This window comes from Humulus lupulus, chromosome 4, assembly GCF_963169125.1.
Source record: "Humulus lupulus chromosome 4, drHumLupu1.1, whole genome shotgun sequence".
NCBI classification, from domain to species: Eukaryota; Viridiplantae; Streptophyta; class Magnoliopsida; order Rosales; family Cannabaceae; genus Humulus; species Humulus lupulus.
In genome coordinates, this window is record NC_084796.1 from 47,314,391 (window position 1) to 47,337,761 (window position 23,371).

The 23,371-nt window shown below is 43.1% G+C and overlaps 2 protein-coding genes across 2 annotated transcripts; both read left to right on the top strand.

Annotated features, from left to right (window-relative positions):
- The first annotated feature begins 1,072 nt into the window (after window positions 1-1,072).
- On the top strand, window positions 1,073-6,665 carry LOC133830393 (protein EARLY FLOWERING 5). The gene is made up of 9 exons (XM_062260366.1): window positions 1,073-1,342; window positions 2,541-2,634; window positions 3,719-3,804; window positions 4,303-4,352; window positions 4,458-4,527; window positions 4,609-4,690; window positions 4,794-5,200; window positions 5,313-5,840; window positions 6,124-6,665. The coding sequence occupies exons 1-9, from the start codon at window positions 1,262-1,264 to the stop codon at window positions 6,337-6,339; spliced, it is 1,614 nt and encodes a 537-aa protein (XP_062116350.1). The 5' UTR covers window positions 1,073-1,261; the 3' UTR covers window positions 6,340-6,665.
- Window positions 6,666-7,454: 789 nt separating this feature from the next.
- LOC133828947 (HIPL1 protein-like) lies at window positions 7,455-9,934 on the top strand. Its single transcript, XM_062258970.1, has 5 exons — window positions 7,455-8,019; window positions 8,088-8,282; window positions 8,383-8,561; window positions 9,106-9,347; window positions 9,482-9,934. Exons 1-5 carry the CDS (start codon window positions 7,461-7,463, stop codon window positions 9,894-9,896), a joined length of 1,590 nt encoding a protein of 529 aa, XP_062114954.1. The 5' UTR covers window positions 7,455-7,460; the 3' UTR covers window positions 9,897-9,934.
- Window positions 9,935-23,371: the final 13,437 nt, after the last annotated feature.

A 23,371-nucleotide genomic window follows, 5' to 3' on the forward strand; every position in this document is an offset into this window, starting at 1 on the left:
GATTGTAGCTGGTACTGGTGGAAACTTTGTCGTCTCAAGGACTATTTTAGACCTGCTGCAATATTATCTGCTAGTGTGCAAGGGAAATTTCAGACTTCTAGTTTATATAATAGTCTTTTGATCCAGAAAAGAGTTGAGTATTCTAGGACTATTTGGAGTAAAATCATTCTCCCTAAACACAGATTTATACTTTGGCAGGTGGTTAACTCGCAGTTGTTAACAAGGGACAATCTCAATAGGTTGCATATTCCTATGACTTCACTGTTATGTCCGGTTTGTGAGAGTTGTCTTGAGAGTCATTCTCATCTGTTTTTTTTATTGTAGTCTCTCCACTCGGCTGGTTAACAATATCTTTAATTGGTTGGGGTTTGCAGCTTGGCCTCTGGATTTTAATTGCTGGATGGTTTGGCTGACAAGAACTCGAAGTGGAGTTAAATCTAACATTGTTAATATGGTTTTTGCTGCTGTCATTTACAGTTTATGGAGAAACAGAAATAGATGCTTTTTATGATGGTTATTCGTCAACTGTAATGACTCTAGTTCAGGAAGTTAAATATACAACTAAATATAGATTTTACTTAGTGTCCAATAGACAGAATTCGGCTTAAGACCAAATGTATATTCGGCATCTTCATTGTAATTAGCTGCTGGTCTGTTTTGTCTTAGGCAGGTGTCCCTGCTTGTGGTTGAGTCTTTGACTGTAATCTGTTTTGTTCATTTGATCAATGAAGTTCTATTATTCTTCTTGATAAAAAAAAAATACAGTGTTTAATTAATAATCAATCTATCTATTCTATTTTAATCTTTTGACAAAATATGAGGTCTAAAAGTTAATTTTTAAAAATAAAATGTTCAAATGAGTAATCGACCAAAATAACCACTACACAAAACATAAATTTTCTTATACATAGTTTAAATTTTTTATAAAAAATATAATTTCTCAAAAAATTTCCATATTTGGTCAATTTTTTTTTCAAATTTAATGTTGGGTTAGAAACATTGGGTCAAATAAAGCCCATGTTAATAAATCGGGGACGGACCCGATTGGGGTTTCTTTATATTTGGAGCTAGATATATCCAAGGAAAGGAAAGCTTTTCTTCATCGTCTCTCTTTAAAAAAACCCAACATTTTAAAAAAGAAACACAAGAAATTCTTGCTCTCCACTGACGTCTGGGCTCTGTGAGTTGTGGGTGCGATTAGAGAAATCGAAGAAGATTGCGATTAAGATTAGGGTTTTAAGCGAAAGCTAGAGAGGTAAACATGAAGACGACGAAGGGAGGTAAGGTGATGAATCCTACGGATGCTTATCGAAAGGAGCTTCGCAAAAAGGAATTAAAAAGGGTATGCTTTCTCCCCCACCTTTTCTTTTTCATTTAATAGTCGAATTTTCAATTTGTTTGCTGGGCAAAATTCTGAAGAACAAAAAAAAAAAAAACAATGAAATTAGGTGGATAGGAGAAGGATAGGATTGGGCATTTTATCTCATGTATGTATCCAATCACCAAATTAATGCACATATAATAGAATGGTATGATTTAGGCATTGAGAACTTATTATAATTTAATTTTGACCAAGGCCATCTTCGTGTATGTGTATCTAGTGATACAAAACTTAAATTTGAAAGCATTTGTGATTTTGCTGGTTTTTTCTTTATTTCTTTCTTTCCTCTTAAAATTGGAATTTTGCAATTTTTTTGCCCACTAATTTTTCCAATTTAAAATTGCCATGGTTAAAGAATTACCCACTATGTTGGCAGTGTTACTTGTTGATCTTGATGATTTAGTTTTTAAAGCTGTTATCATGTTGCTTGGTTAGAGACAGGCAAATAGGTGCAAAAAACTGTTTGATGCACTAAAAGCTCAATATGATAATATTTATTACTATCAGTCTATCACTTGTGAACCTAACCGGCAAACACACTGAATTAATATTTGTAATCGTATCATTTTTTCCCTATTGTTCTAATGTTGCTCAGATTCTTTCTCCTTCAGTTGTTGAAATAAGAAGTGAGAATGTTTTAATTTAAGTTGATCATGTTAAAGGTAGTCATTAATTGGCAGGCTGGCAGTATTGAGCAGCGTTTTGGTTTTTTAAATACTACGAGCTCACATTTTCTTGTTAATGGTTTCATTTCGAGGGTGTAGTAGATTATAATATATATTTATGTAATTAATACATTTATGAAATTCAACTCCATATCAGTCACACACACTCACCCACCCACTCAGAGCTAGCCTCTATTTGACTGGATAGGGTGTAGTCTACGTTTATTGGATAATGTCATTGCTTTTTTGCTACTGAATTTTGGTTAGGATACTTATAATGTTGATTTTATTTTTGCTGAATTACTTATACTGTTGCTTGGTTCATGCAGAACATGCTCTTAGTTACTGCTTATGCTGTTGTGCACAGGAGTCCATTTGTCTTATATTAATTTTCTCGCATATAATTTTATTTGTATTAGCAATGGGTTCATTTTTTGGTTTGAACTTTGATCCATATTCTGATGCTGCTAAGTTGTTTTATCTGTAACTAACAGAATAAGAAAGAAAGAAAGAAGGTGAGGGAGGTGGGAATTTTGAAGAAGGACCCTGAATCACTAAAGGAGCAGATTGACAAGTTGAATATGATGAGTAAGTCATGGTTTCTGTAAATTTCTTAACTATGATTGACAATCCACTTCATCTTTATTTTCCTGTTATGGTGAACTGTGTTGAAAATCAGTCCTTCAAATGTTGAGAGACACAAGACAAAATGAGTTTTGGTAGTTGAAAATCAGAGTTTGTTCTTTTCTTTTGCTAGCTTCTCTCTCATGGTATCATTTTTAGAGGGTGTTTGTATTGCTTTTTTTCTTAATTTATTTATTTCTCTAGAAAAATAATAATTAACAATTTTTTGAGGTTAATGTTAAGGTATTTATTTTAGATTAAAATGTTTTGTGATTTAAAAGGCTGGTTGAACTTACATTCATTTTACACAAAACATTTTGGATGCTGATGAATGCTTTGCTTCTTATGCTCAACCCTGACTGGCTTCATTGTACATGGATGTGTTGTTGACCAGTAAATTCTAAAAAAACTGCCTTGTATTAATATGAAACAAAGAATACAAGGGAAGGGTATGGGGAAATCTGCCAGTATCACTTACAAGAACATGGTGCATAAACAAAAGTTACCTAATATAATTTTACTCTCTTAATAAACTTGAGAATGGAATATCTTTAAATTCAGTCACATTATGCAGCCGAAGAGCAACCCATTGCCTAATCTATTCCCATAGGCTGTCTGTCAACACCACTACTCTCATCTTCAAATAATCTCTTATTTCATTCCAGCCATAGCCCTTAAAGTAATGCAAACACTGCAGTAACCCATGAAACCTTCTTACCCTATTTATGAAACACTTGACTTTTAAGAGTGCATTGTTGATAACTTCTGAACATTCTTTGATTATGTAATATACTTTCATGTAATTATATCACATGTAGAAACCATCATCTGTTAATGAAACAAGTAGAAGTATGATTATTATAATGAAGCATGAAAAAAGAGAAGTAATTTGTTGTCTATATTTACATTTTTAGAAAAAAAAGATTAAGCCTTTGCCTTCAATTTTGACAGTTCACTTTTACCACTTGCTTGCTGTTTTAATTTAATATGCTGCTTAATTTTGTAGCTTCTATTACTCATATATGTAATTTCATATTAATTGCTGCAGAGGCTGATGGTGCTCTGGACAAGGCAAGGAAACACAAGAAGAGACAGCTAGAGGACACACTGAACCTTGTTCTAAAGAAGAGGAAGGTAATGATGTATATATGTAACATTTTTTTTTAATATTTTTGTTCCTGTACTATTTTTCATGTTATTTTATGCAATAGGCTTTTTCATAACACTGAAAGAAAAGGGATAGAAAACAAATGCATTGTTTTTCGGATAGCAGTGAAACTCAAAGAACATCTCAATTTAACTTCTACACTGAAGAGTGTTTTCTAGATTGTTGTTCAGGTGTTCTATTGGTGGATTGAAGTTGTATTGTAGTTCTTGGTTTCATCAAGTCTTACATACTGTGAGAAGTGGTCTTCCTTTCTAGCCTTTAAAAGCATAGTAACACGTGTCTTTTATTTAGTATGTATATAATTCTAGATGTTGAATTTATTTTGTGTTTTATTCTTAATAAAAAGAATTCTCGGGATCATGATTATACATACCAATACAATGGCTTTAACAAATTTCTCCTGGAGCTCATAGGATAAATTATTATTTCTATGGGATTATAAGTCTTATTTGCTCTTCGGATAGGAATATGAAGAGAAAATGAAGGAGAAGGGTGAGGCCCCAGTGATGTTCAGGTGTGTGATTTCTTTCTTCCTGGTACATTGTGCTAGTGTTGAATATTTTATATATATATTTTCTGTTTATTTTGAGTTTCTGACTATAGTTTCTTTTTTGCTCAGTCATTTGGGACCTCCTCGAAGACGAACAACTGCAGAAGAGGAAGAGAGAGTCAAGAACCCTACGCCTGAAGTAAGATGCGCAATAATTTTTTAGAGGTTATTTAAACTGTTCCCCTTTTCACTTCTGAGCCCTTTTTTTCTTTTGCTGCAGGATTCTGTTTACTACCACCCAACCCTTAATCCTACTGGGGCCCCTCCCCCTGGAAAACCTCCAATGTATAAATCATCAATAGGTGTGTTTATTTTATTTATCTTGCCTGGCTTAAATATAACTATGATGTTGGTTTGTTGCTCTCTTTTTCACCGTCATTTTCTGCTATGGAATGTGAAATACAGGCCCTAGAATTCCTTTATCTGATGCTTCAACCAGTGGGGCTGCATCATCATCACAAACAGATTTAGATGAAGGTGCTTTGCCTGCACCTCCTCCACCTCCTCCTCTTCCAGATGCTGCTAACAATGGTTCTGGTGATGGCTATGTTTTGCCCGAGTCTTTGCCATTACCTCCTCCACCTCCATTGCCACCGTTGCCTGCAGGAACAAACATGTCATTACCTCCACTACCTTTTCCACCCCCACCTCCAGGGCCCCCACCTAGAGAACAAATTGCAAGTCGCCCTCCACTTCCCCCTCCTCCGCCTCTTCAACAGTCCACACAGCCTCCTCCACCTGGTACTGCTGGAAATGAAAGGGAGAGAAATCAACCTCTGTCTGATGAACCTACGTCCAAGGAGGTTATGCAGGTAAGCCTTTGTTCCATTCACCCTATTGTGATTTGTGATTATCCGTGTTTATAGAAATTTAAGAAACTATGAAATTGACACCTCTCTCTTTGTCTCTCTCTCTTTCCTCTAGGTGCATAATCTACTTCCTCCACCTCCCCCTCTGCCTGGGATGCCTCCCAAGTCTGCAAGTAATCTTTCTGAAGGTCCAGCATCCGACGCTGAAAGCAATAATCCTTCGCTGGCCAAGGATCTTTTAAAAATTCCACCCCCACCTCCACCTAGGCAACATTCTGCTGTGCCTGGACCCACCATGATCTCAACTTTATCGCCTGATGTATTACCCCCTGGAATATCACGTTTCCCTCCACCACCACCTCCCCCAGATATGCGGCCGCCAATGGCTGCCCCTGGACTTACAAACCGGCCAACTCCCCCAGGAATGATGGCCCCTCTTATCAGCAGGCCACCATACGGTCCTCCTCCTGGTCCTCCAATGATGAGGCCGCCCCTTCCACCTGGTCCTCCTCCCTCCTTTCAGGATGATGATCATGTTTTTAACAGGCCTACTGTACCCCAGAAGCCATCATATATCAAATCTGCAGCACCTACTGTTGTTAAGAGACCGCTAGCTCAGCACACACCAGAACTCACATCCATGGTGTGTTGTTTGTTCTGCCACTGAATGCATATTCCATTTCTGTCTCTTGCTTGTAGCTGTTACATTAAATGGTGTCTTTGTGGTCATAAAGGACTGATATGCAATTGTTTGTGGCAACAATGATGATGAATTGTTGGTGGTAGTGCTGTGCATTCATGCTTTTCTATTTTACTAGCTTTTCTATTGCATTCACGCTCTGCTATATTAGTATGTTTCATTTGGAACTTTGATGAGACATTCCCTCTTCCTTGACTTCAAAGTAATTTTCTGGATTTCGATTCAGGTTCCTGCATCTGTTCGAGTAAGAAGAGAGATGACTGCCCCCAAAACAAAACCTAAACAATCACTATCGACCACGGTGGGAGCCTCAAAACCAGCAGCATCCTTTGTGAAGACAGATGCAACAAATTCATCATCAGCTCCAAAGCCACAGAGCATTGATGACTCATATATGGCTTTCCTGGAGGACATGAAGGCACTTGGTGCACTTGAAAGTTAGATAATGGGTAGTTTGATTGGAGGCGGAGGGGTCATGCTCTTAAAGAGGAAAGAAAGATGTTAATTGTTTGCTAGTGGAACAGGGGATTGACCGAAGATATTTATTAGTGTCGATACCTTAATTTCTCTGGCCGTTGTATTTGGAAACTTTTCTTGTACTAGGGTCTAGTTTACAATGACAACATTTTAAACTAACTCAATTAATGAATCATGAGATAAGTGTAACTTATGCCATTGCTCATGTTCTCCTGTAGATCTGTCAGAAAAGTTGGAGATGTACATTGGAAGAGATTTATGAAATTGTACTCGTCTTTTCTCGTTTTTCTAGCATTAGTTTTTAGTTATTATTTATTTTCATTCCTTAATACCATACTAAACGGATGTAATTACAAGTACTCTACCAGGGAAGAGGGACTGTTCTTTTCCTCTCTTCCTGTACCGCTATAGTTTTGGGACAAGCATTTGTAAGCTGCTTAATATTGGACCCTTGGCAATGATATATATATATTAATATTAATCAGGTGGAAGAATGTTCAATGCAATTTTATATGCATTACACCAGTTAAAATTATATTCGCACTTGAATTTAAGACCTCATCAACCAAGACCTAAATGCTCTGGACATTTTAATATAGACAAAGTTCAAGAATTTGTTGACAGAAATATCAGATAAGTAACCAAATTATACGCTCACACCTAAACATGCAGATCAGAAGGAAAATGGACTAGTGTTGTGGAAAAGCAGACAACAGCCTCGAGTAATCAATCTCTGCTTAAAGAGATCTAATTTGTTCTCCTTTAAAAAGTACCTTCCATCACCAAAGTTTAAGTGAACTTTACTTGATATGGCTGCATGTTCAATATAATATTATTCACGTAAACACTTTGCTTTCTTAAATAACGTGGTTTAAGAACGTTATTTAAGAACTTCTATAAACTAAGAGAAAAGGTTTTTGAATAGAGCTAAACTACACTGCACAGTAATCGGTGTGAAAAAAGAGGTAAAACAATGAACTCCAACTGATCTGGCCATATGCATCTCTTTTTCCTATCATTAAGATTAGGAGAGTTACTGTATGTAATGAAAATGATGGTTTTTCATTTGCTTTTAAGTGCATAGAAATGAGTGGTTTTCTTCGTTTCCCTTTACTATTTTTCTTACCATTTATTCTTTGCTGTTTTCCACTAAACAAAGTAAAAGCTCTTCCACCTCCAGAGGGTTTGTGCCTTGAGAAGATTGGAAATGGGGCTTATCTTAACATGGTTCCTCATCCTGATGGCTCCCAGAAAGCCTTCTTTTCCAACCAGGAGGGTAAGGTATGGTTGGCAACTATTCCCGATGAAGGATTTTGTAATGGGATTTTGGAGCTTAACGAATCCAAACCTTTTCTTGACATCTCTGATGAAGTGCTTTTTGGCCCTGAGCATGGTCTAATGGGCATGGCATTTCATCCAAACTTCGTGCAAAATGGTCGTTTCTTTATCTCCTACAACTGTGATAAGATGACAAATCCAGGCTGTTCAGGGAGGTGCTCTTGCAATACAGATGTGAACTGTGATCCCTCAAAACTTGGTACAGAAGGAGGAATTCAACCATGTCAATATCACACTGTTGTGGCTGAGTTTACTTCCAATCAGACCAAGGTTGAGCCTTTCCAGTTCTTACTCATTAATTTCAGCCGTTTGTATTTCTTATCAATTATCACAAGTGTTGATCTAATCTTATTGTTCAGGAGCAGAGTTATAAAGAAGTGAGAAGGATATTTACATTAGCCATTCCTGACAAGGATGGGCATGCTGGTCAAATTATATTTGGACCCAAAGATGGCTATCTTTACCTCATGACAAGTGATGGTTATCAACGAGATGATCCTTATAATTTTGCACAGAACAAGAAATCTTTGCTTGGGAAAATCCTGAGGATTGACATAGACAATATACCAAGTAAGTCCTGGAATCAACAAGTCCTATGTATATGACTTGACTTGTGGCTCAGCCTACTTCTTTGTCAGACATTTCTTATGGTTCTGTTGTTACTTATCAGGTACAAAGGAAATACACAAACGAGTCCTATGGGGAAACTATTCCATACCAAAAGATAACCCGTACATTGATGACAATGACCTGGAGCCTGAGATTTGGGCATTGGGTTTTAGTAATCCTTGGCGCTGTAGTTTTGATTCAGAAAGGCCTTCATATTTTCTTTGCGGAGATAGTGGCCAGGTTTCTAGATCATAGTTGTTCCAATAGCTATTCTTCTGGAAGTTTTGTTTCATTCTTCTACACCATTGCTTGCAGCCTTAGAACTTTTGCTCCATCATACTTAAGATCAGTCAACTTCTCTCCTTCATTGGTATTCATTCTAGTTTTGTTGCTTTTGAATCAGATATCATTATCAAAGATTAAAAAAAAAACAAAATCTGAATAGTCTGTCTGATTATACCTTATTTTCCATATAGAACATACAAATTTTAAGCAGGCACAGTCATTGTTAAACATTCCCAATTGTTCATTTCTAGAGTTCTTGCCAAATATTTCTGTCACAACAAGTTATTTAACTTTGTTCACTTCAGATTCTAAAGCTCTTGAAATATAAACACTTTTCCTTTTTAAAGGTTCAGATAGTTTACATGTCCTTCATTACAGATAGCTTACATGTCTAATTAACTTCAGTTTGGCACAATAGGACATTGTTAAGCTCTTATTTGCCATTTTATTGTTTTATGCGGTTGTTTTAACCCTGCCAAAATTAAAATTTCCTTTGCAGGATAAGTATGAAGAGGTTGACATAATAAAAAAGGGTGGCAACTATGGTTGGAGAGTTTATGAAGGTTCTTTTCTGTTCCATCCAACAAGGTCCCCAGGAGGAAACACTTCTGCCAAATCCATAAAGCCCATATTTCCTGTCATGGGTTATACTCACTCTCAGATAAATTCTAGTGCTAAGTCTGCCTCTATCATAGGTGGCTATTTCTACAGGTCACTGACTGATCCATGCTTCTATGGAAGGTTTGATTTTTCCTCCTACTCAATCTAAATTCTCACGTTATTTTTAACCAAATTACATTACCATTGTTTTCTCTAGAATTTTCTTCATTCTTTGTTATAACTATTATCATTATTTCTATCAAAAAACATTCAAGGTACTTGTTCACTGATTTGTATGCTGGAGCTATTTGGGCTGGCACAGAAAGTCCTGAAAACAGTGGAAACTTCACCACGGCCACTGTCCCTTTTCGATGTGCTTACAATTCTCCGATTCAATGTGAGACTTTGGTTGCAAGTGTTTCTCATTCTGTGTTGGGATATGTCTTCTCTTGGGGAGAAGATAACAAAAAAGATGTTTATATATTAGCAAGCACTGGTGTTTACAGAGTTACAAGACCAAGCAGATGCAATCTTACATGTGCCAAAGAAAGTAAAAGAGCCAAATGTGAGACTAGAAAAGATCATCATGTTATATCCAATGTCTCCATAAAATTGCTTAAAGGAGGCAAAGAAGTTAACTTTCTTATCTTTTTCCTTCTTTTCCTTCTTGGGTTTCATCTTGGTAACTAAAATAATGTAAACACTGGATGTTTAGGCTTTTAAGGCAAAGGAACACTTTCTCTCTATTCCTCACCAAATAACTCCATTGGCTTATTCTAAGAAACAAGATAATTTATTAAAATATACATATATATATATTATATAGACTTATTTGGTCAACTGCAAATGTTAAAGGTGTGAAAAATGTACTTAACAAGAAACCATATCTTAAAAGATGGTGAAGAATCGTAGTTAGTGGCAAAGCAGTAAAGCTTGATTTGTTTCAATCGCATGAATATAAGACAGTGTCAGCCCATAATATTTGGTCAATGTTTCTTAAGAAATCAGAGATTTAGATTTGTGGCTTATGTTTTAATAGACAACCTTCGTTGTCTTTGGTCATTTTTCATAACAACGTGCAAGCAAATTTTTAGGATAGAGTTTAAAACAGAAATAAATATTAAAATTTTAAATAAGATTGTTTTGTATCAAAATTCTCAATATCTTCAATCTTTTTCACCAAACTGCAGTAGTCATACCTCGTTTTCTCTTATTTGTTTTTTTGTTTATTTGTTCTTTTCTAATAAAAATTAATAATGGTAATAATTGGTTACAATGTCAACAAATCAGTGTAAATTAAAATCAAGAGGGTATCTTCTGTTATTGGGGGAATTCTTTTCTTGGCTGCTGAATTTTCAGAATATATTTTCCTCTCGAAACAGTGGAACAAGCCAAGCCAATCAAGGAAATCAGCAGCAAACAAAAGTCTTTAGGATCCTCTTCTTAAGGTCTCTATTGGGACCCTTTTCACAAGGCAAAATCTCTCTCTCTTTTTTTTTTTTTTTTTTTTTATCTAGTTCACATTTTCTATTGATTATTTAATTTCTTTATTGGAAATCTATTTTATAAAGGAAAAAAAATCTCATCTTTTCACATTTTTCCCGGTTGACCTCAAAAGGAATTTTTTTTTAGTATTTTTCTACAAGGGATGCTATGCTCAGGCATACTTTCAAAGAGTATTACAGACATTTTGTTTTTAGTTACACGTGAAGACTTTTCTCTTTTTTTTTTTGTAAGGTTCTTTTTTTTTCAGCAATATTATTCTCTTCTTTTTATTAAGGTCCCAAATCATTTAGCCATTTTGTTGGTAAATATATTATTTTATTTGACTCTATTACAATGAATTTATTTTTAAAATGAAAATATGAAATACCTTCAACCCAATTATTATTATTATTATTTACTCACACATAAACTCATTTACTTTATAATTTGTACTTTAAAAAACTTTCACTAGATGATATAACAACAGATAATCAAATGTAAATTTAGAATACATATTGCTTTTATATGCATATATTTCCTACCTAAATTAGTGATAATGGGTTTATATTTATATATATAGAAATCTCAATAATATCCACAAAAAAAAAAGATAGTAATTCATGCATAAATATTTTACATTCATACTTTTATAATAAAAATACAATATGTCTTCACTAAAATTCTGTTTTACAAAAAATTCTTCAATATTATATATATAAATTCTTTAAAGGACCACTTGTGGTGACAAAATATTTCTTCAAGATAAAAATATTTGAACCTGCACCATAATTTATTTGACAAAACATGAGATGCAAATTATAAATAGCTATAAAATATAATTAGTAAGAGAGAAAATTATTATAATTCACCTTCTCATATTTATCCCATCATTTATCCAAAACACTCTCATGTTGAGAATGTGGATTAGACAAAAACTTTAGTATGTTAATCGTCCTACATATAAAACATGTAATAATCTTCATACAAGCACAAGATAAAACATAACTTAAAAAAACAAATAAATTACTTATTATCTAATATAAATCTTGGTTTATAGGAGAAGGTAAAACTTCAATGTTCTTTTTTATTGTCTCTGAAGAGCTTCCAATACCCCTATGAGATAATTTGGTAGTGTTATCCCCATTTCCTGCCTCAGGCCCGGGACGGTGGTCCAGGCCCACAGTCTGGGCAATTGGATTCGGGCCCAGCCCAGGCCCGCTTAGCAGGGGAATGATCGGGAGAGATGGCCCAAGTGTGGGTCTAGACCCGGACGGTGTCCGGGAAAGATGATCCAGGACAATCGTCCGGGAGATGTATAGCCAGTTGGGGTTACAGTCAAGGTGTACGCAAAACGGTCCCGGAGCCTGGTAAATGATCCGGGCCTGCCATAAACGAAGAGGGACAGAGGTAAACGAACCCGGGTCAAGCCCTCTGGGTTGGCAGGAAAAGGCCTCTGTGACCCTGAAGCCGCCCCATAACGCGTGGGGGTTGTCCCCACTTTTCACCTGCGGAAAAGGCCACCTCGGGATTACACGCCGCTGGTTCAGACCTGCACTGCCAGTGCACTGACTGACTTTGTCCCCTGAATGTACCTCGTAACTCGGAATGCCCAGACCAAAAGCCCCATTTTGTCAAGAGAAATATAGTTCTTGGGCTGCCCCGTTGGGCCTTGATAATTCTTAGTCTTTTGTATTTTTATCCTTTGTATTGGGCTTCCGACAGAGAACCAAGGGTACTTATATCCTTGATGGGCCCGGGTCATGCCCGGCCCAAGCCCAGTGCTCCTGTGAGCCTATAAATATAGGTGATAGAGCACTGGAGAAGGGATCTCTCTTCGACTTGTATACAGTTACTCTGTTGAAACATAGAGAAAAACTCCATTGTAAAAGACTTTCCAAGCTCTAATATAGCTGACTCGTGGACTAAGGCTCATTAACGCCCCAACCACGTAAAAATCCTATTTTTATCTTCTAAACCTTACCATTAATCTCGCTTACTTTTCATTAATATAGTTTTCGAAAATCTCAGTAAACATTTTGGTGCTTTCATTGAGAGCCTGAGAAAGCTAGCGCTAACGTCAAACCTCTACTACAATGGTGAATACAAGACACACCACTTTCGACCCTACTAACCCAGAGCAGGGCAATGGAGTGCCGTTGCCTTCCCAGCCTCTTACTCAGAATCTGCCTGAGAACGCTCCTCCTCAAACATCTCACCTTGACGAGTCACAAGACTATGAGGGTGGGATAGAGTACGAAGAGGAGAACAAGGAGGAATATTATGAAGAGGAGGAAAATGAGGGGGAATACCACGACGAAGCTGCGGATCCCGAGTACCTAGGAGGAAATCCCAACCAACAGGACCTGGAGGTGACTAGACTAAGGCAGCAAGCCCTGGACCAGGAGGCCAGGATTGCTGAGCAGGCAGGGGCGCATCGGCGGATGCAAGAATCCCTCTAGGCCTTGCAGGCATTCATAGCCGCGCAGGGTCCGGCGACCAATCCCCCAGTTGGCCCGCTTCCGGGAGCGCAACAGCCCGCTCCTCAAGCCAGAGCCGGGGTCCCCGAAGACGTGAGGCCGACCCCTCCCCCGGAACAATTTTCTGAGCCAGTCCCAGGAAACCTAGACCGGGAGAAAAAGAAGGCTGGGGGAAAGACCAGAAAGAAGGACACCCCCGTCACGAAAGCCGGGACCTGTTCCCGGCTGCTCCCTAGGAAAGAGAAGGTGCTCCCCGTCCCAGGACAGGGCCACCCGACCGATCCGCAGGGGATGCGGCCGCGGGATGCGCGGCCCCGACACGCCCCAGGGTGAGATGGAAGGGAAAGGTCTTTGCACCCCAGTGCCTCGGTAAACTAAAATCGCCGGGAGCGCCCACATAGCGAAGAGCGTCATGCCCTTATTTCAGGGGACGACACGTCCCGGATAGACCTACGCGACGGACTAAACGCTCGGAAAGAGCGAGCCCGTAAGGAAAAGATCCTCCCCTGAGGTGGCGACCTTAGGAACAACATCAACGACAGGAGGAACGAAAGAATCCCCCTAGAGGATGGCACGGCCAGAAAGCTCATGGAGCAGCTGGCCGCTTTGAAAAAGGTCACAGACCGTCTGGTCTACAAGCAGGAAGGAGCAGATACTGACTCCGGTGAAGAGGAAAAAGAGCCCTGCGCGAGGCACATCCTGGACGCTGTGCTCCCCAAGGGGTTCAAGATGCCGAGCCTCACTGCCTATACCGGAAACACCGAACCCAGGGATCAACTGTCCTAGTACAACCGGCTTATGACTTTGGCCCACGTGAGTGATGATGGAAAATGCCTCTGTTTTTCGATCACTCTGGGTGGTCCCGCCGAGGAGTGGTGGAAGAGACTTAAGCCGGGATCCATCCAATCCTGGTCAGGGCTGCAGTCGGCGTTTCGCAAGCAGTTCGTGGTCGCCATGAGGATGGATATGCAAATCAGCACCCTCGCCAATATCAAATAGCTTCCCGTGGAGACACTGAGGGCCTACATCCAGTGTTTCACTGAAGAAGCCTCCAAGACTAAGGTGGATGACGGACAGCGCCTGGTGGCATTGCAGTCCAGAATCCGGGCCGGGTCCCCTTTCTGGGATGACATGCAGCATAGCAAGGCGGCTACCTTGGAAGAATTCATAAGGAGGGCCCAAGGATTTATCAACTGGGAAGAGGCTCAGATCCAGGCTTTCGGATGGCCTCCGGCGCCACAGCCCGGTGCCTAGGCGTTCCTGGGGTACGGGGTGCAGTTCCCGGTGCAATCCTACGCCACGCCCCCGATCGCCCCGGGATCGGCCGTTACGCCTGGGGTTACCTACACCCCTACGGTGTACTACTCTGCCTCTTCAGGGTATGCCCCAGTCCACTCCTCCCACTTTTCCGGATATGGAGCCGCGCCAGCGAGTCACAACGTTGCCCTCGTCGGGGCCCAACAGTCGGAGGCAGGGGTAACGGAGGCAAGCGTAAACCCCTCCCAGGGGAAGAGATCTGGCAAAGGCCAAAATCGGTCTGAGCCGACTAAGAAAGGAAAAAGGGGCTACGAGCCCCAATATTCAGAATACACCAATCTAGTGGACACCAGGGAGAACATCTTCCTGGCCACAGAGAGGGAGGTTCACTACCGGAAGCCTAGCCCCATGTTCAAAGGGGGGAGGAATCCGAGGGATACCAACAAACGGTGCGCCTACCATAAGGATGTGGGCCACACGACCGAAGAGTGCCGGTAACTCAAGGATGAGATCGAGAATCTCATCAAGCTGGGGCATCTCCACCAGTGGGTCAGGATGCCCGTGGGAGTCCCGGGCCTGTCAGCAGGTCCTGGACAACCCGCGGTATAGGATGCGCCCAGGGCATATCCGCCTCAGGGAGGATATGCGCAGGGTCCAATGGTGCAAACCCCTCAGGGGTCCCCCGTCGCGCAAGCACCCGGCCCTGGAATGCCTTATCCATCCGGGATGGCACCCCCTCGCGTGGACGGACATGAGGCCACCATCTCGGGTGGACCTCACCTGGGAGGGTCGTCCAGGAACGATCAAAAGTGCTACCTAAGCGAGCTGGACCACGATCAGGAGGTGTGTGCCCTGGTCCAGGCCCCGGCTCAGCGCCCAAAGTTGATGAACCTCCCTATCACCTTCACGGAGGACGACACCCGCAACGTCCATTTCCCGCACCATGACCCGCTGGTCATAGATGCGCAGATCGCCAACAAGTTGGTGTCCCGCGTGCTGGTAGATGACGGGAGCTCCGTCAACATCTTGTTCAAGCCCACCTTCACCATGATTGGCTTGACTGAATCAGATCTGGCATCGTGCCCAACCCAGATCTACGGCTTCAACGGAGACGCGTTACTCCCCATGGGGAAGATCCAGTTGCCCGTAACATTGGGGAGTGAGTTACAGCACTCGTTCAAATTCTGCACCTTCGTAGTGGTGGATTGCCCCACTGCTTACAATGTCATTTTTCGATCGGCCCGCATTATTCGAGTTCGGGGCTATCACCTCCATCCGTCATCTTTGCATGAAGTTCCCTTGCGACAACGGAGGGTGGGGACTGTCCGGGGGGATCAGAAGAGCGCCCAAAAGTGCTATCACGTGTCCGCCCGACTAATATACATGGTCCGGGACGAGCCCTTTGGGGACATCGTCGACCTGGTTCCTCCCCCACCTGCTGAGAGAGTGATCCGGGAAGAAGATGACCTGGACCCAAGGATAGGAGACGACCGCGTCCTGGAGCCCATGGACGAGACTGAGGAGGTGTGCATTAGCGACACCGATCCAGCCAGGGTCATCCAGGTCGGGAAAAATCTGCCGGCAGAGGTTCGGGCCACCATAATCGCCCAAGTTAAGGAGAACCAGGATATTTTGCCCTGGTCTCACTCGGATATGACGGGGATCGATCGCAACATCATCTGCCACGCATTGAGTATCGACCCGAACGTGACCCCGGTCTGCCAAAAATTCAGGCCCTTGGGAATGGAGAGGGCCGAGGCCCTCAAGCTGGAAGTAGAGAAGCTGTCTTCAATCAACTTCATACGCGAGGCTATATACCCCGTGTGGCTGGTCAACCCCGTTCTGGTGCCGAAACCGAACGGAACGTGGAGAACGTGCATCGATTTCACGGATCTCAACAAGGCTTGTCTGAAGGATTGTTTCCCGCTTCCTCGGATCGACCAAATGGTGGATGCGACATCCGGGTATGAGATCTTAAGCTTCATGGACGCTTACTCCGGCTACAATCAGATCTCCATGCATGTGGCAGATCAGGAGCACACCAGTTTCCAAACCGACAAGGGAATATACTGCTACATCTTCATGCCCTTCGGACTGAAGAACGCTGGGGCAACCTATCAAAGGCTTGTCAATTGAATGTTTCGGGCCCAGCTGGGGCGAAACATGGAAGTCTATATCGACGATTTGCTGGTCAAGTCCAAGACATCCGGGAAGCATTCAGACGACCTGGCTGAAGCTTTCGCAGTCATTCGGAAGTACGGGATGAAGCTGAATCCTAGGAAATGTACTTTCGGCGTGGCTTCCGGGAAGTTCCTGGGCTTCATAGTGAGCTTCCGAGGAATAGAAGCCAATCCAGATAAGATCAAGGCACTGATTGAGATGCCCTCTCCCCGGAAGCATAAGGACGTGCAAAGTCTGACCGGGCGGATAGCCGCCTTAAGCCGTTTCGTCTCCAAGGCCACGGACAAGTGCATTCCGTTCTTTAACATCCTTCAAGGAAGCCAACGGTTCGAATGGTCAGTCGAATGCGAAGAAGCTTTTAAAAAACTGAAAGAGCACCTGGCCCAAGCGCCGATCCTGGCAAAGCCGGTGGACGGGGAGCCTTTGTACCTCTATCTGGCAGTGACCGAACACGCGATTAGCGCCGCATTGGTACGGGAGGAGGAAAGGACCCAACTCCTGATGTACTACGTGAGTAAACGATTGTTTGGCGCCGAGTCTCGATATCCACTAATCGAAAAGCTAACTTTCTGCCTGCTGATGGCGTCCCGAAAACTCCGGCCTTACTTCCAGGCCCACGCCATAAAAGTCTTGACTAACCACCCCCTGCGACAAGTGTTACAGAAGCCCGAGTCATCGGGAAGACTCCTAAAGTGGGCCATGGAACTAAGTCAGTTCGATATAGCCTACATTTGTAACGCCCTGGTTAACTAAGACCGTTACACTGTGTGTTTAAAATAGTGTAAGACTTGCTAATCAAGTCATTTAGACAAAGTGTGAACTCTATACCATCATCAGAGTAGGAATAAAAGATTTTGGTCACAAACAGGCTATTTTCATTAAAAATGACGGTTTAATACATGGAAACTCAAAACAGGATTTAGGCGTCTTAGTTACAACAAATTCCAAGAGTTACAAATACTTCAAGCCACTCTAATGGCAAAATATACATTTTAGGTTTCCGTCCCTGTACAATTTCTCGACCGTGGCGGCCGAGCAGCTGACGATGTACACCTCGCCCCCAGAGCTCTCCAACTCATGGTTGATTCAGCCTACCCTTGCCTTTACCTGCACCACGTAGCACCCGTGAGCCGAGGCCCAGCAAGAAAGCATGATAACATAGCAAGATCAACAACACTTATCAAATATTTCACAATGCTCAACCAGGAATTCAACATTTCATAACATTTATCCAATCAGTATTAACTCACAACAGAATAACAGTTTGTCATCCAAACAGCCAATAAATCACATTCACAACACAATATTCACGCTCACAATCAACAGTTTATCACATCATCAAATGATACTCAGGGTCAGCGCCCTTAGTCACACCCTCTATTTAATACACTGTCTTCGGCTCTCTCGAGCCGCCCCCAGTGTAATACTCACTGACTCCGGCCAGCTTAACCGAGCTCAGTGATAAATAAGCTGCCTCAGCTACCAGTGGCCGAGCCGTGCCCTGTGCGCAAATATTGATTTCGACACTCTTAGGCTGGTTATCGCATGTCCCATGGCATAATAATACCATCTCATGACATGATATACAAATGTAGGGAGCTCTTAGTCCCATCGTGTCCACGTGGTTAATCACATTCACATAACAATGCATACAAACATAGGGAACACTTAGTCCTAACCTAGCCACATAATCAGGTGCAGCTTTCTTACCTGTATCCTGAGCTTCCGATGCCCCAAAGCCGCGAGCACGGTCCTCTATCCTGAGCCTCACCAAAGACCTAGTCACAACACAAATGAAACATCCTTTATCACTAACCAATCCAAAACTACTTCCCGGAACCAATCCCACACACTTGGAACCCCCAAATCCCTAAAACAATGCACCGAAGACATCCCCCGAACCCCCGGAGCAAAGGCTCAAAATTGCAAAATCTCATGTTCTGAAATTGGCCTAGCGCCGCGGCGCTGCCCTATAGGGCCGCGACGCCCAGCAAGTCAAAGAGCTTGCTCTGCCCAGGGACAGCCTCACGCCGCGGCGCTCCTTCGCGAGCCCAGAAATCTGGGTTTTTCCTTGCGTTTTTCCCGAGCCTAAACCATTCCAAACAAATACCTAAGCCCAAAAATCAATTCAGAACCCCAAATGAACCCTCTAACAACCCATAAACGTCATAAACAACCCCAATCACACAAGCACACCCCAAGATCCTATCTTGAGTTTCAAATTCCTAAAACTTTAACCATGGCTTCCAAAACTATAAATCATGCTTCAAAAGTCTTAAACCACACCAGTTACGAAAATTAAACATACTAACGATTCTTACCTCAATCAAACTCAGCTTGAACTCCTCCCAATTCCAGCTCTCAACCTCTTTCCTCTTTATTATCCTAGTTGAATTTCCAAGTAAAACCAGCCATATTCCCTTTAAGTTTTCCCATTCAATCTCTGAAAATTCAGACTTAAATTCAACTTTAAACAGAGTACAATTCTTACCTTTGAGCAATCCTAGCTTAAATCTGGTTTTGGTTGCCTCAAACTCCTTTGAATCTCCTCCTAGGTCACAAGTTCAGCCCCTTTCTTTCTAGCTCTTTCTTCCAAATTCAGCATAAACCAAAATATAACCAAGTGTAATACATATTCCCTTCTCCTTCAGCTAATGTAATCCAAATCCTTGCCTAATGACCATTTTACCCTTCCATCTATTTCCCATTCCAACTAAAACTCAAGGCCCTTTTTGTCATTCCTACTTCCTTACAATTCTACCATTTCTCCATCTAAACCTGTTACTCTCTATGGTTACTAACAGTTACACAGGTTACCAAATTACCAGTTACCATTATCTCACAAGAACTAAATTACAAAATCCCCAAAATACCCCTAGACTCCTCCCGAGCCAGGTATAAAATCCCGTTGTGACTTTTGAGTTATCTAGCTCTCTAGGACCGTCTCGGCACGTGCATCACATCGACATCACCACACCCACGTGGCACAAATCACATAACATAATTATCACGTTTATGCCCTCAACGGGCTAAAATTATCACATAACATAATACACATAGTCACGCATCTCAAATACTCAAATAGTCATATAACATACTTTAAATCATAACTACATCTTAATCATTAAATTCACACATACTTCCCATTATGCCCTCCAGGCACACTAATCAAGGCCCTTAAGCCTTATTAGCAAATTTGGGTCGTTACAACATTCCTAGGGTATCCATCAAGGGGCAAGCCCTAGCCGACTTCATCGTGGAGTGTTCCGGGATGTCCCAAGAAGGTGATCCCGTGGCCCCCGCGGCGCCCATGTGGAAGGTGTTCGTGGACGAGGCCTCGAATGAGAATGGAGCCGGGTCCAGGATCATCTTGGTATCACCCCAGGGACACCAATTGCAAAACGCCCTGCATTTCCAATTCAAGGCATCGAACAACGAAGCTGAGCACGAAGCTGTGCTGGCCGGACTGCGCCTGGCCCGGGAAGTAGGGGCCACGAACCTGGAGATCTACACTGATTCTCAGCTGGTCGTCAGGCAAGTCTCGGGGGAGTATCAAACCAAAGGAGAGAGAATGGGCAGCTTATGTGACTCAGACGAGAGAGATGCTGCAGGCGTTCAAAAAGCACTAAATCCGCCAGATCCCCAGAGAGAAAAATGTGTTCGCGGACACACTAGCAAAGCTGGCCACCGACGTCGAAGTAGAACTGGCTAGGCTAGTCCCCGTCAACCATCTCCCCATCCCAAGCATCCGAGCCCCCACGGTCAACACCATTGACCACTCCACATCTTGGATGGGACCTCTTATCCACTATCTGACAACTGGTGAGGTGCCAGCAGACAGGGCTGTGACCAGGAAGCTTCAGTAACAGGTCCACCGATATGTCATGATGGATGGAAAACTCTATCGATGGGGGTTGTCCATGCCTTACCTCAGGTGTGTGTCCGGGACAGAACTAAGCGCCATCATGCACGAAGTGCACGAAGGCTTTTGCGGAGATCATACAGCCGGGCCCAATCTGTCCAAAAAGATTCTGCGCCAAGGATACTTCTGGCCGACCATGAAGAAAGATTGTATTGATTACATCCGCAAGTGCGAACAGTGCCAAAGATACTCGAAGGTCCCGCGGGCCCCGCCGACAGAGATAACCTTGATGACTAGCCCCTGGCCTTTCGCGGTGTGGGGGATCGATCTGGTAGGATTGCTCCCGACCGGGAAAGGAGGAGTGAAATACGCCATCGTGGCCGTGGAATACTATACCAAGTAGGTTGAGGCAGAGCCCATGAACACGATCACTTCAAAGAAGGCCCTGGATTTCGTCATCAACAATATAGTGTGTCGGTACGGTCTCCCCTACAAAATTGTATCTGATAACGGGAAGCAGTTCGACAGCATCCATTTCACAGATTTTTGTGAGAGACATGGCATCGTCAAAAGCTTCTCCGCGGTTGCCAGGCCCCAAGCAAATGGGCAGGTGAAAGCCGTCAACAAAATCTTGAAAGGGACGCTAAAGAAAAAACTCTAGGCCTGCAAGAGCAAATGGCCCGAAGAGCTGCCCCGCGTGTTGTAGGCTTACCGGACCACTGAGAGGACATCCACCGGGCACACTCCTTACTCCATGGTCTATGGATGCGAAGCTGTCATCCCCATCGAAACGACCATCCCGTCTCATCGAAGAGACACGTATGATCCCACTCAGAGCCATGCCTTACTCCAGGAATCACTAGATCTCATCGAGGAGATCCGGGAGGAGTCGCAAGTACAGCTGAAGATGTACCAAGGCAAGATCGCACGACATTTCAACTCAAAAATAAAAAGCTGAAGGTTCGAAGCCGAAGACTTAGTCCTGCGGAAAGTCTTCCCTACTACTCAAGATCTGGGAGTAGGGGTTCTAGGCCTGAATTGGGAAGGGTCGTACGAGATCCAACATGATGTGTGCCCCGAGACGTACCGCTTAAAGCGGCTCGATGGCTCGGAAGTCCCAAGATCTTGGAACGCGGAGCATCTCCGTAAATACTATCAGTAGTCAGGAGAATGTGTTCCAATTTTGTATTTTCGTTGTAAATAATGTACGCCTCAGGGTGATCCCTTGAATAATAAAAATGGCGTGTGCAAAACGCCATAAAGAAACGTTATCAATCAATTAAAATCTTACTCAAGTGACCCCAAACCAGTCTCCGCTCACTTTTGGGGGGTATCCCGGGTATGAGCAAATACCAGGCGGGGCGCAAGCCTCAGGCTAGTCCCGGCCCAGACCGACGGTGTCCGGGGGATACAAACCCAGTGGGACCAAGCCTCAGGCTGGTCCCACCCCGGACAAGCGATGTCCGGGGGTATAAATTAATTAAGAGGACTGAGCCTAAGGCTAGTCCCACCCCGGAAGAACGATATCCGGGGGTATTAATTAAGAGGACCGAGCCTCAGGCTGGTCCCACCCTAGACGAACGATGTCCGGGGGTATAAATTAAAAGAGGACCAAGCATAAGGCTGGTCCCACCCCGGACGAGCGATGTCCGGAGGTATAAATTAAAAGAGGACCAAGCCTAAGGCTTGTCCCACCCCGGACGAACGATGTCCGGGGGTATAAATTAAAAGAGGACCAAGCTTAAGGATGGTCCTACCTCGGACGAGCGATGTCCGGGGGTATAAATTAAAAGAGGACCAAGCCTCAGGTTGATCCCACCCTGGACGAGCGATGTCCAGGGGTATAAATTAAAAGAGGACCGAGCCTAAGGCTGGTCCCACCCCGGACGAACGATGTCCGGGGGTATAAATTAAAAGAGGACCAAGCCTAAGGCTGGTCCCACCCCGTACGATCGATGTCTGGGAGAGAAGAACATCCGGTATGCCCCAGGGCAAAGCCGTGGCCCGCGACTGGTAGAATGAGGGAACTAGGTTTCACAGTAAACTATTTGAACCTCATTGGCCTAGGCCATCAGGTTTTCGAAGTTAAGTCAGTGGGTCTAGTCCAGACCATTTGAACCGGGACCAAACCTTCATAATCAGTCATGCACGGTGATAAAAGGAAGTTTCAAAGGAATAGCAAAAATAAGATAAACCGGAGAAAGCAATACAAATTATCTTGGATGCGTACGCGTCCAAAAAAGTTGTTACAAAATTATACAAAAGAAAGAAAAAAGAGGCAAAGCGAAGATCCGGGCCTAGGCTTCATCCTCCAGAAGCTCCGCGTCTTCCTTCTCCTTGGCCTCGAATTCAACCCTCTTCGATTCCGGGTCGGGAAAGATCAGAAGGTTCATGCTTTTGTCCTTATGCCAAGCCATGTAGATGGCCTCCTCAAAAGTGACGTGCAGCAAGTCGTCTGCCTGCTCCTTTCCGCGACGGGCCTCCTCATGCACCGTCATCTCCTCACGAAGAGAGCTGTCAAGCTCGCAGTCCCAGATCTCCAAGTTCTGGATCTTCTCCCCGTCCCGGACAGACTGAGTCGCAACCACCTCCAGAAAGGCTGCCCTCTCGTTGGCCTCGGTTTCTTTCCGGGACACGGCCTCTTTAAGCTCGGCCTTGACTCGGTCGAACTCTGTGGGGTCCTCGTTTGCCTGAGCAACCGCTTTGCTCAAAGTCTCCTGAGCCTGGACCGTCTCCCTAGCCAGGGCTTCCTTGGCGGCCTCCCTTTGGTTCACGGCCGCCTCCAGCTCTAGCTGGAGCGTCTCCATCTTCATGGCCGCCTCGGCCACCAGGTCGGCATTCTGATGGGACAGCAGAGCATCCTGGAACAAAGCAAAGTTAAGAGGAATCCTTATAAACAAATA

What these genes read in the sequence shown, in the direction of transcription:
- LOC133830393 (XM_062260366.1), top strand. Translation starts at nt 1,262, where the DNA reads ATGAAGACGACGAAGGGAGGTAAGGTGATGAATCCTACGGATGCTTAT. An exon ending in TCAAGAACCCTACGCCTGAA is followed by an intron (nt 4,528 to 4,608) that starts GTAAGATGCGCA and finishes CTTTTGCTGCAG; the next exon opens with GATTCTGTTTACTACCACCC. An exon ending in CACCAGAACTCACATCCATG is followed by an intron (nt 5,841 to 6,123) that starts GTGTGTTGTTTG and finishes ATTTCGATTCAG; the next exon opens with GTTCCTGCATCTGTTCGAGT.
- LOC133828947 (XM_062258970.1), top strand. Translation starts at nt 7,461, where the DNA reads ATGAGTGGTTTTCTTCGTTTCCCTTTACTATTTTTCTTACCATTTATT. An exon ending in CTTACTCATTAATTTCAGCC is followed by an intron (nt 8,020 to 8,087) that starts GTTTGTATTTCT and finishes AGAGTTATAAAG; the next exon opens with AAGTGAGAAGGATATTTACA. An exon ending in TGACATAGACAATATACCAA is followed by an intron (nt 8,283 to 8,382) that starts GTAAGTCCTGGA and finishes GTTACTTATCAG; the next exon opens with GTACAAAGGAAATACACAAA.